This window comes from Mugil cephalus, chromosome 4 (assembly GCF_022458985.1).
Source record: "Mugil cephalus isolate CIBA_MC_2020 chromosome 4, CIBA_Mcephalus_1.1, whole genome shotgun sequence".
Lineage (NCBI taxonomy): Eukaryota > Metazoa > Chordata > Actinopteri > Mugiliformes > Mugilidae > Mugil > Mugil cephalus.
Window position 1 is genome coordinate 3,753,596 of NC_061773.1, and position 12,551 is coordinate 3,766,146.

The window sequence follows — 12,551 nt, forward strand, 5'->3', positions numbered from 1 at the left end:
ACAAGAGCAATGGAAAACAACTAAAATGACACCTTTCATGTGTTTTGAATGTCTCTTCAACCAGCCATATTAGCCTTACTTCAGAACTCTAAAGAGATGAGTAATTCAATCCAACTATCAAGTTAAGATTCAAGATAGGTCATTTTGAACACAAAAAACATAAACAAAAGAAGAAGGAAAAAAAAAGAATGTAAAACTCCAGTCTCTGTCTCAAACATAAGATTCGTACGAGTTCATGTCCTCTAGATGGTCGCGGGGATCCTATCCCAGCTGTCATTGGGTGAGAGGCGGGCTACACTTTGGACATGTCTCCAGTCCATCACAGGGCTATTCATACAATTTACATTACGTTTTTTTAAAGAGACATATTGATTTAGGAGCTTTAGGTTTTCATTCTCCACACAGCTATCAGGGAGGCGTGTGATCGGTATTACTTTAAACATATATCCCCCAGTGTCAGTAAGGGATTACATGGAAATGTCAAAAGAGGTGCCTCACTGAGGATCTGAGGTTCCAAGACACTGTTAATCAATAAATAATACCATATAAACCGTGTTCATGTGCCCAGCAGAAGTCATTATTTGTAAAAGCAACCTCTAAAGGAACTGGAACAATTTGTTTCTTGTGCGAACTGTAAATGAAACTATTACTCACTTTTCACCGTCCTCTGCTGAGGGTGTTTTGGCCGACGCTGAGATCTCTTCCCCAGGCTCGTGGCCTTTCCCATTAGGAATAGCGTTCACCTCCATAGTCTCGGCTGGTGTGTCCTCGCTCATATCTGCTCAGCTTAATAACAACGCCTTTGCTGAAATGTGTTGACGTATGAGGCTGTGCGAAGGTTCGATAGATGCTCCGAGACCGATGCTTTTACTTCCCTCTTGGGACCTGTGGGAAAGAAATACACACAATTGGCATCCCATCCCTATAGGACATACAATACACCATAGTCAATTCATGGCTCATTTAGTGATGACACATGTGTACAATGAACATTGATCATGATCATTCTAGTCCAGTTTAGATGGTTTGAACTTCCAGGTAAATGAATAGTGTGCAATATCCACTTAATATGTCTGTTTGGGGTTTAACAAAATACAACCTAATAAGACTCTATCTGCCTTTAAACGTGTATTTAGACCTAGACCAGACCGGACACCCCCACCCCCATAGCAATGAATTTATGGCAGCAGCCATCCCCAGCAGGACGCAGCCTGACACAAACACACACACACAATACTTAAGGAACAACTCAAAAAAATCATCTGTGGGATCTATTTTGGATGCACAAGGGAGACCTACACAATATTAGGAAGGTGGTCATAATGTTATGCTTGATCAGTGTACATCAACATGTTAAAAGGAATGTGTTACTGAACCTGCTCGAGAATAGTTATGGCCAGATTGCCAACTGCCAGACTGGTGCAATGGTTCAAGAAATGCTTCCAAGTTTCCAACAAATCCAAACGCATGGGAAACAAAGGAGGCCGCCCTAGGGGCAAATGGTTCTGTAAATGGGTCTTCCTTTGACTGAACTTGATATCCTTTTCTATGAATACTGACAGATGAGAACAAAGTTTAATAGATTATTAAAGTTTTTAAATAAACTATTTATTAAGCCCACTGGATTTTTTGTTCCCGTAGCCTACAGCAAAAACACAGCAACTCCCTCAATATATAGAGCTGTCAGTGAGTAGAGGTTTTGGCAGAACTCATGAATAATACATCAACTGACAGGTCCACAGACTAAACAGAGCTTTAAGTTAGCCATGACCCACTGGGCTTTGAGTCAGGCCTCTATTTCCTGGGTATCCTGTTGTGTTGTCTTAGTTGACCAGCTGGCTTGTGGGGCCCAGAAAGGCCCCGGTGACATGTATCTCCTGGATGCTGTTGACTAAAGCCCCCTATCTGGCTGGCCCTGAATGATCTCCTTTGCATCGCCACACAAGCAGCGATGGAGGCTATAATGGCGGCCACGTTGGGGGCCATAATAAAGGAGCACACAAATGGTTGAGACCCGCGCATTGAGATATAAAGAGAAGAACCAGTCAGGACCAGCTACTAACCAGTTCTAACTGTCTTTGTGCCTCCATTTTTCTGCTTGTCACTTTTTTTTCTTGGTTTCCTCTTTCATTGAGGAGAGTTCAACACAGCCACAATGCTCAGGGACTTCTGTCCTACCATTCCTGGCAACCACTCAGCTGTCTTTGTTCCCTCGGGCCTCTTCCACTTCGCAGCCTGCTCTTTTAAATGTAGCTTTCTGTAGAAATATTGAAGCACATCAAATATTGTGTGAGGTGAAAAAGCCGTAGGTTTCACCTAGTAGTCCTCAACCTGTCCTACCAACCACATTGCTGTGAGCTTCACTGCACAGCCAGGCTTCTCGGTGTCTCTGGCTAAAGCCAGGCAACGTGGTTGGGCAGCAAAGCACTGTGCACAATGGCACATGTTGTGCGGTTTCCTGGGAACGGGTTGGATAACAGTGGTACTATTGTGCCAGGCATCATTATACTGCCGGGGCCCCCTTGGCTGTAGTTCGCCAGGCCACTCGAGAGGCTGAAAAGGTATTTCACTGGGCTTTAATTGAAAAGACGCCACCTTCAATCCAACAAATGCCAGTGTGCTGTATTCATGCGTGGTTGTAGCAGAGTTGCTGACGGTAGCAATGGCAGAGGCAGTTCTACTCTCACGGGACAAATCACTGCACATAGCCACATTGCCACTCAGATAGTTCACAAATCACGAAGAGGTTGGGGGAGCCATTCACAGAGAATGGACGATGGGCTGTCCAGTTACAAGGGTTCCTCCTCAATGGCCTGACGCAGTGGAGCATGAAGGAGCAGAGTTGATTGGCCTGAGTTGTGTCTTCCACAATCATTATGGTCAATAGCAAAGGAAATACATGACATCCTTGAAAATAGAGGAGTGAAAACACACCCATTCAGACAGAATGGCTTATTTTTAGGAGGGTTGTTCCGCAGTCTTTCAAGTTTGAGGCGAATGAAGGCGACACAGACTGCAGGAATGTTGTGGTGGCACAAGGTTTGATTGCAGCAATTACCATCACGGAGACGGTATCCAATATAAAACCATTAGATGCACAATTATTGTCAAACTAGAACATGGAAATAACCACATTCATCAAACTAATTCAGACCATATGTGTTGCCATGAATCACAACAGCCACAACAAACAGAATATAGTTAGAAATAGTTCAAGAAATCAAGAAAATTTAGAAACAACTGAGTTTAGGCCCTAAAGACGTTTGTCCTGTGAAACAGAGGAAGCCTTGTATGTATGCAATGAAACGCTTTGTGCTGTGTAGACACTATGTCATGTTCAAACACGTGTACATCTGTCTGCATGAGCATATGTAGATGGTGGAACCCTGTCATGCACATAAAATAACAATAAAAAAAAAACTGAAAATATTAGAACAACAGCTACTAAAAATGTAAGCACAATATAATAACGCTTTAATACATTACACTGATAAATTAAGAGACAGAACATGGAATACAACTAGACAAACCAAGGACCAGATGGGGAAAAAAAATAACAAGTATCTTTGGAGATCCAGCCTTTCCTCATTGCTACATCCAAACTTCCGCATCCTATGTAAGAGTTAATGCCACATTGTGATGCTCTTGGTGGGAGTAAATGAGTCTTTTCACAGCAACAGCCGAGACTATGTTTATTCAAGTCCTGATTCAAAACATCGCTTCCGTTTGCCAACACACAGCGAGTGCATGCGCCTCGGTTCCCCGGCTCTGACGTCAGCAGCCCTGCTGAGAGACGTCATCCCTCTGGAGGGAAACGGAGCCGGGTTGTTTCACTGATTGTTATTCCTGAACCAATACCTGAAGCAAACAGCGCTGTCCACGCTGTTTCATCCGCACATACTGCCGTGAGTGTGTGCATCCGATCATTCAGTGAATGTAGTAATTAAAAGGGAAGCTTCATGTTTGTGTGGGGGCAGTTTATGTAATGAATAATCTCACGCCGTAATACTGCCGATTCTGCCACTACTTGATGACACTGTAATAGGCCTGTGGCTGCATAAGCTTTCTTAATTGAGTCCCAAGTGTAATTTTCAGAGACACTTAATCGGTTGAAGAGCATGTGATTGTTTTTTTAGGTCCACTGATGCAGCAGTAGCAGCTAAAATGTTATGGTGAATGATGAATTCTCCTTAAAATGATCTACAGTATCAGCATGCAGGACACATATGAATTCACTACAGCAATTTTGAAAAAAGAAAAGAAAAAGGCATCTCACTCAATAGAGCATGTTTTATAGTACAGTAGCTGCCAAAACTGAGAGATGAGATGAGATTAACAGATTACACACGGCCGGTGTTTCACTAATGAGCAGTTAATAAGTCCGTCAGCGCATATTTTGTTATAAAACAGTGAGTTCAGATTTTAGACCTCTGACAATCAGGTTGATAGAGCAGATGAGATTATGCCCCATCTCGCTGAAGCAGGAAAACAGGATCAAACTGCTCAGGTCACTCCTGCTCCCGTTTAAAAATAGCTGCAGAGGAGTGAATAGCCTCGGCTCTAACCCCACGTCATGTCACACACCAAGCTGTGTTTAAGTGCATCTGCATGTGCTCCCGAATGCAGCAGCTGTCTGAAATAAGCTGTGAACACTCAATGAATTTGCCCAACTACCATCTGTCTGTATTCTGGTCCTTCACACATGGGTGAACATATACATGATAGACGTAAGACAAATGCAGTGCAATTTTGAGAAAACATCATGCAGCTGTTGAATGAATGACAGAATGGCACAAGAGATGCCTGAAGAGATGCCACCGCATCTTTATCACATTTGTAGACTTACAAAAACGAGCTTTTGTTAATAAACAACTTTTGGCATTCAACAATTGAACCAATGATGGAATGTAAAGCCAAATATCGTTTGTTTCAGAGAATATAGTAAAAATACACTGGATGTTTTAGAATGAATTTTGCTTTTTAAAATATTACTGATACGGTGTGAACAACAACAGCTTTTATTATTTTTTTCATGTTCTCCGTGTCCCTGGGACTTAGCTACAAATTCAGCTTTCCTTCCTAGGACCAGTGACATCACTGGGCCTTGGTGGAGCTACAAGCAGTTTGGGCTAGATGTCGCTAAATGTCTGCTGCTTGCTCATATTTCAAAGTAATATTGTTTCAAGTAGTAAAAGTGGCATCTTTTGAAATGAGTGCAGAGGATGTTGTGGATGAGAATACTTTTACTGTATTGGCTGACTTGGATTGACTGTCAGGGTATTTATTTAATGTAGTGGACGGAGAAGGGAACAATAAAGCAAAGAGAAACCGAGGCTGCATTAGCCAGCAAGCGCATACAGGGGGCTGGGGGCCTCCAGGAACTGAACTGCTGAGAGCAAACAGCAGATAATGGTGCATTAGCTCAAATTCCTCTGTGATGCCAACTTAAATGAACTCCTTCTCCTGGAAATACATGAACCTTTTGCTCATCACGTGGACAAAGGTGCGCTGGAGATCTTCTTCAGGGACTCAAAGATCAATTGGAGAAGGCAACCAGGAGATACAGGGTCAAGAGGGCAGATGGTCTCTGTGTGTGATATGTCACCTCTGTTGCATCAAGTGACATTGTGTAAGGTGAGGAAATGAATGGCCACTCACAAAGGTGTTGATACATGACTACTCAAACTCTCAAATGTCTACAACCTATGCCATTTTTTTCAGAAGAAATTTGCTGGACAGCCAGGTGTAAAATATTCATCTCCAACATAGCCCCTTGCAACCAATGCAGCATAACCGTAATGCAAAATAAAGTAAACCTTAGTTGTTCCTAGGTTACTGAAGGGTTCCTAAAAGTATTCACAGCTCACATTCAATGCCGAAACCCGGGAAACCTGGGATCAAACCAAGGACCTTCAGACCTTCAGTCTAACGCTTTCTCTAATGAGCTATTTCGGCACACTGGAAGAGAACGAGGTGAGTTTTTTTTTTTTTTTTTGTAGGTTTCTAAGTACATCCACCTATACATGTAGATGTTAACTTACATAGGAAAACATCAATTTTATTTACTTTACTAATTACATTATACAATATTATAGCTGCAAGAGTCAAGAGTCATTCTCCATATCCTCTACATCTGCAGCTGTGTTAACACATGGTTCAACAAGATACCACTCTATGCTTTGACATTTATTGAACACAGCACCCTCATGGTCAGGTAGTGGGGTTTACCACCAACTCTTAGCTAGGTGATTCTGCACTAAGTTACGTGTCCCTTCATGTTCAGATTCAGGGCAGCCTGCTTCCTCTGTGCCTCTCATTAAAGAGCAAATACAATACTGGGATTAATAGCATATCAACACCAAATTTCAAACTGCTGTCTCTGTCCCTTATCTGAAAATAAAAAATTTTGGTGTCAAACATCCACTCTTAACTCTCTTGGTTCAAATAGATACATAAACTGAGAGAATATTGTTGGTGAAATGTCTGGACATGTAGGTTGACCTGGTTGTTTAACAATCATCCTAATAAGACATAAAATGAAAATATCACAACCTTTCCGTCAGTTTTACTTTTTGACCTGAAAACTTTTCTGAAAACCATTCTTACACGCTGCTTCTTTAGTTACTGGACTCTGCCTTTGTAAGGCAGCAGAGCTTCTATGTTACTCTATTTTAATAAGAAGAGTAAGATTTATGTTGTTCACGTAGACTCTATGTAAATATGGACGTGTTTCCATTTCCTTGCAATAGCAAACTGGCACTATTTTGAAGAAATGGATGACATCATAACTAATATTACGCTGTGCTCTACCTCCACTAGTTACAAAGAAATGTTGGATTATACGCCGTACTTTATGAATATTTGTTTTCTAACTCTCACAGTCCAGCGAGACCACCTCACATATCGGTTGGCATGGCAACTTGCAGTTATCCATGACGTCACATCAACATCACAAACAAAACTTACTTGAGTATACATCAGTATTATATCAAATGGCTGAAATTATCATTGAAAATAACTTAGTTCGGCTGTGTCTCATTCACTGACATGGAGGAGGCGGAAAATAATACTGTAGCCAGTCACTAGGGGGAGTTCTACTTGCTTTGGCTTCACTTTTGAGGAGCTATTTTGCCCTCCATCTTTATACTGTCTATAGTTCTGTGTATTACAGATTAAGAGTCTTGTGATTTTGAGGCAAGCATTGAAACTTTTGTTGCTGCTTATTCTCGAAAAGAAGTAAATGTTCATAACATGTAACACGTGACAACAATGCTCCCATAACTGTCTTCAGGCCGCTCATTAGACACCACTTTCCCCGTGGGACTGTGTACCCCCTGTTTCCGTTTCCTGACAAATTCTCCTGGCATCTCTCTCTCCCTCCCTCTCCCTCTCCTTCACTGCTGCAGGCCATGAAGTACCACTGTGATTAGCCAGCAGGGAGAATAGGAGATTAACTTCTGGCTAAGAGATTTGTATGGCAGCTTCAGAAATGCTCCTCATCTCCAGGATTCCTATAAGCTGCTGTGAGATACATACGTCAGAGGCTGTAATACCATACAGGATGTAGTCTCAGCTTGGCAGTGTGTTTAAATATTCACCATGAGGAGGAGGATATTATCTCACAGCGTGTGTTGCAGACGTGATTGTTCTGTATGTTCAAAGCAAGAAAAAATAGACTGCAATAATTCTCCTTCTAATCTCCACCGATGATTCTGTATTTAACATTTCTGTGCAAGTGAACGTTGGCGTTGTGTACAGAATCGTGTCCGAATCATGCGACATAAACATAAAATGAAGTGATAGGTTCCGTGAAATATTACATTTAGAAATGTTCTTGGACTGAAGCATGGCTTATTTTTTCCTGTGAATTCAGACTGGGTTGCTCAGATGTTGAAATGCTGTTATATTAAAAAAGTTGATCAAACAGAGAGGAGGACCCACATCGTGGCACTGGTCATGTTCAGTTCACACCTGATTGTGAATGACACTCTGCTAAAGGTTGAACCCATAGACCGTGTAAAGACGGATAACAGCTTCTCAAAAGTGAGCTCCCCCTGGTGGCTGGCTGCGGTACAGGTCATAAGTTCCACCGCCTCCATGTTAGTAGATGGGACTTGGACCAAACTAAAATTCAAGTCAAATCATTTTTTTTTTCAGAGATGGTTCCTGTCATTGTGGGTAGTCAATATAATTCTGATGTATACTCAAGTGTCTATTTTTCTGATAAGTTTTGTTTGAGCTATTTGAGGCTGTAGAAACAATATGTGACATCCTGATAACAACAAGTTGCTATGCCAACCCTTAAGACCATGAGAGTAGGGAAAAAAATAAAATAAATAATAAATTAAAGCATAGTATATAATCCAACATTTCTTTGTAACTGGTGGATGTAGAACAGAGCACAGTTAAGTTAATTAAACTAAAATGTGAGTGAGTCTGGAGGAAGTGTGGCGGGTCATTTATATACAGCAAATGTTTGAAACATAAACAATTTTTTTTATTATTTCATCCACTATAAACCATTGGCCAAGAATTCTTGTCATTGACTCAAATTTGTGCATTTTCTCCATGATAAGTGACCCTACGTCTGCTATTTTGCCTCCATGCCTGACTGGCGTGCTGCACACGGAAGGGGCGATGGATGTCCTCACCACAAGATTAGGTTGGGCCCAGGAAAAAGTGATGCATGTGGAAGCGTGAATTGTCTTTGGCGTCTTGTGATTTGCCTACGTAGGGAGCACCAGGCTGGTGACTCACTGAAAATTAGATTTATTTATAGAATTGCACTTCCTGTCACTCTGGCTCAACTTAAACACTAGACACCCCGCAGACACGAAGAGGCAGCGTAACAGCAGCATAACCACACATAGAAGCTCAGCAAGCATTAAAACAACGTAGACAGGACTGTTGTTGAACATAGGGATGGATTTTAGGCATAGACTGTATATAAACATGCACAACAAGGCAAAACACAAAATATTGCAGCATATTATAATATATATTATATATAATATTGCACATCATAATAATGAAAAGCGCGTGTAGAGAGGTGGGACCTCGAATGGGCCACCAGTTGTTGCAAACACAAGATGGAAACACCCATTTCCAAGTTATTTTCACCTCACTTAAGGGGAGCTGTAAGGTTGTCCATCTTTATATACACTCTGGAGTATAACAGGGCCCATTAAAGTAAAATAAAAATAGGACAGGAGTGGTGAGATGTAAGACTAAAAGAATAAATATGTCAGGTTTCATACCTAACAGTGCGGAGCCTGGGCCTTCCTTCAGTGAAGATTGTTAGCGCCACGATGCTCTAGGGGTTCTTCAAATGTTTGACGTGTTAATGAGATTTGGAACAACCTCACATCTGTTTCAACAACATTCTGAGCTGGAGAGCAAAATTTTCATTTTATACGGATGTGATCTCAGCATCAGTGGCTCACATGCTACTTGCATCATTTCTGTGCAGTACACAGTAACTACGTGCTGGGCTGCTTTAACTGCCAACATGGCAAATGAACAATGTGTAAGCGGCATTGTCCCACACATCATTTGCACACACACTTTTTACAGGGGAATCATGGAGTTACAGTGGAAAGTCTGAGCCAGGAATGTTGTTATAAATACAGGTAGATTGCTTACTTACATTCATTTGAATACCAGCATTACCGTTCCTCTGACCAGATCACATAAAAAATGTGTTATATTTAATATACTTTTTTTTTGCAATTGAAGTTGGAATAATTTTGTTTTCAGACATTTCTTTTTTTTTTATTCCTATTTCAAATCACATTGTCAATCATTTCATGAGAAGGGGTAAAGAAATATGCTAATACAACTTTATGGGCAACAGTGTCCATAGAGAATGAAGAAGGAAGAAACGTCACAGAGAAAGTAATTTTGCAAATACACTTTGGAAAGGTAGATATTAAGATAAAATAAATATATATCATAGCACCCGTGTATAAGTGTGTATCTGTATTTCTGCCACTTTTTTATTGACTCTATCAAAAACCTGTCATGTAAAACTTTGCAACTTGCGCCTTCACATACCAGTGTCAGATTTTTGAATTTCCTTTATACAAACCATGCACAAGATAATATTTTAATTTTAAATTTATTTATTTATTTTTTCAAGCATTATCAAGAAATGTAATGGACAAGTGGAAAAATATTAACACTGCCAACTGGGGAATACATTTCAAAATCATGACCTGAATTTAAAAAAGCTTTTTAAACTGAATTTTTCTTTGTCTTGTGATACAGAAACACCTTCATTGGTCTGCACTCACTTGTCAGGTCCTTTTGTACACTACTGAAAACAAATGCATTCTACTGACAGTGTTGCACTACGTCTCCTTTCATGGCTGCACTAAACTTCAATTAAACACATAAAGTGTTTCTGTTATTTAGCCTAGGCCACGGATTAAAATCAGGTTGTCAAAATAATAGAAAGGTGTCGGTGCAACACAGTACAGTTCATTGGTATTACAAAACCACCGCCTTAGATATGGAAACGTTTAGCTCTGCTGTTACATTTCATTTAAAACTGGGACAAGTTTTTTTTAATAAGCTGTTATATAGGTGCAAAAATATGTCAGAAAAACAGCATATTTTATATCAACCGTGACTATTTTTTATTAAAACTTATTTTGTTTATTAACTGACTATCAAACTCATTTAAAAGACTAATAAAAAAAGGATCTAGGACACAGTAGGTGATTCTTTGCTGTTTCCAGGTAGTCACCCATGTTAAAGTTGCACTATGGCTCTGAAAGCGGACTGTGTAGGGACTGAACACTGAGGACAGTAATAGCAAAGCCAAGGACACTGCATCCACAAGGAAACTGTACAGTTGGAAGACGAGTACAGAAACTGGGCTTCCATCCACACCTTCCTCGTCACCACCACACTCTTCAATACCAGCTCTGTGTTCTCTCCATCATGTGGCCCCCAAAACAAAGTCAGCATCTGCAGCCCGTCTCTCTCCTGATTCCTCCGCATCACATGGGCGATGGAAATGGACTGCATCATGGGGACGAAGGCATTCATTCAGCTGGAAGCGCAACTCACGCAGAGTGTGGCCAACACGCTGGAGATTGTACTCCTGACTTTGTCACATGCCACAGCACTATAGAAGTCCAAGTCCCAATCCACTGACAGAGAGCACAGCAGGCACCCGATGTAAGCAGATCAATGTAAAGCTTAACAATCAAATCTCATTGAACTACGAAATGGTCCGAGTACAATAGTCAGGGATGGATAATGAGTGAAAAGAGGGTTTAAGCTGAAGCTTGGGTAAATGTCTTCAGACTCTGGGGTTTCTAAACTGGACTAATGAAGAGAGATATTCTTCAGTCTGGTAATTCAATCAAAGTCTACCAGGGCCTATATTCTACCCCCTGGTAGTGGCAAATTCCTCTATCCTCTGGCAAAATCCTATCGCACAAAAGCTTTTTCTAATTAAACACACTTGCATAACACCTATTTTCAGCTACTACTGGGGGATGTCAACCAATAATACGGATAATATTATACACGCGGTCGCGCCTGTTTAGTGCAGGGTATGAATTTCAGTAATTCGTTTCAATTAAACAGGCAGCTGTCCTCATGAGACTCTTCTCAATCTACTGCAAGACAGCCCTGTATTGAGGGTATAATAATTTCCCCTTACGTTAGAGCTCATCGACCCAGCAGGCTGGCATTTATCATAAGTGGTGTGACCTTATGCAAGCTGTACCATCTATGAAATTTCATAAAGCTGCGATACAGCTGGTGGCGACACCTCTGTACAGATCATGACTGAAACTAGCAATACGTTCAAACTGGTGGTTTACCCAGTGGTGTTCTTCACCAGTTTCCACTGACTAGATGTATTAGTGCTACAGTTCCAGGACATAACGTGATTAAGATTTAATAAGCAGAAAGTAGATAATCCAACAAAACATGATGCCGACCATGTAAATGCAACAGTGTTTTTTTTTTTTTGTGCCTGTAGAAATGAAAGGGTTAAATTAATTTTACTTCTTTTTGAGAGCAAAATCTAATCCGTGCAAAACCTACAGTCCAGACAGCGGCTCAAGCCCTTCCATAGTTTTTAATACTGTAGACAAAGTCCCAGCATGGGAGTTCCTTTCTCCTCGCAGGGAGTTACATTGTACTCTAAGGCTGAGAAATCCCTTCATGTTTTCTTTTCATTCGTGCAGAGGTAAAACAATACCGCCGCAGGATCAGAATGCAGCATCTCTCGTGGACGTGGAGCTTTGATCGAATTAAATGAGAACTTTAAGCGAATCCTTGAGTCGACGTCTACTGCAATACTGAGGGCAGAAGAGACAGAGTCACTGAAAATTAGCATCCAGCACCAAACAGAAACTGACAGAAACTGACAATATTCCTCTACAGAAAACCGTCTGTAGAGGAATATTGAAAATTTATAGCTATTTTGGTGATAGGTGTAGGACTGAAATGAGCTGTGACTTGATGCTTTACATTTTATAATCGATCTAATAAGCAATGGCATCTGTCTCTACCCCAGTAATCAGCACTGT

The 12,551-nt window shown here is 40.9% G+C and overlaps 1 protein-coding gene across 2 annotated transcripts in view; it reads right to left on the reverse strand.

The window, feature by feature from the left end:
• The window catches only part of LOC125006747 (sodium-coupled neutral amino acid transporter 3-like), a 34,388-nt gene that overhangs the window by 19,759 nt on the left and 2,078 nt on the right, over positions 1-12,551 (reverse strand). For both annotated transcript variants that reach the window (XM_047583081.1, XM_047583082.1), the window contains exon 2: positions 655-885. In XM_047583081.1, coding sequence (XP_047439037.1) covers positions 655-776 — 122 coding nt within the window. In that variant the 5' untranslated portion in view covers positions 777-885. The remainder of the gene's footprint in view (positions 1-654; positions 886-12,551) is intronic.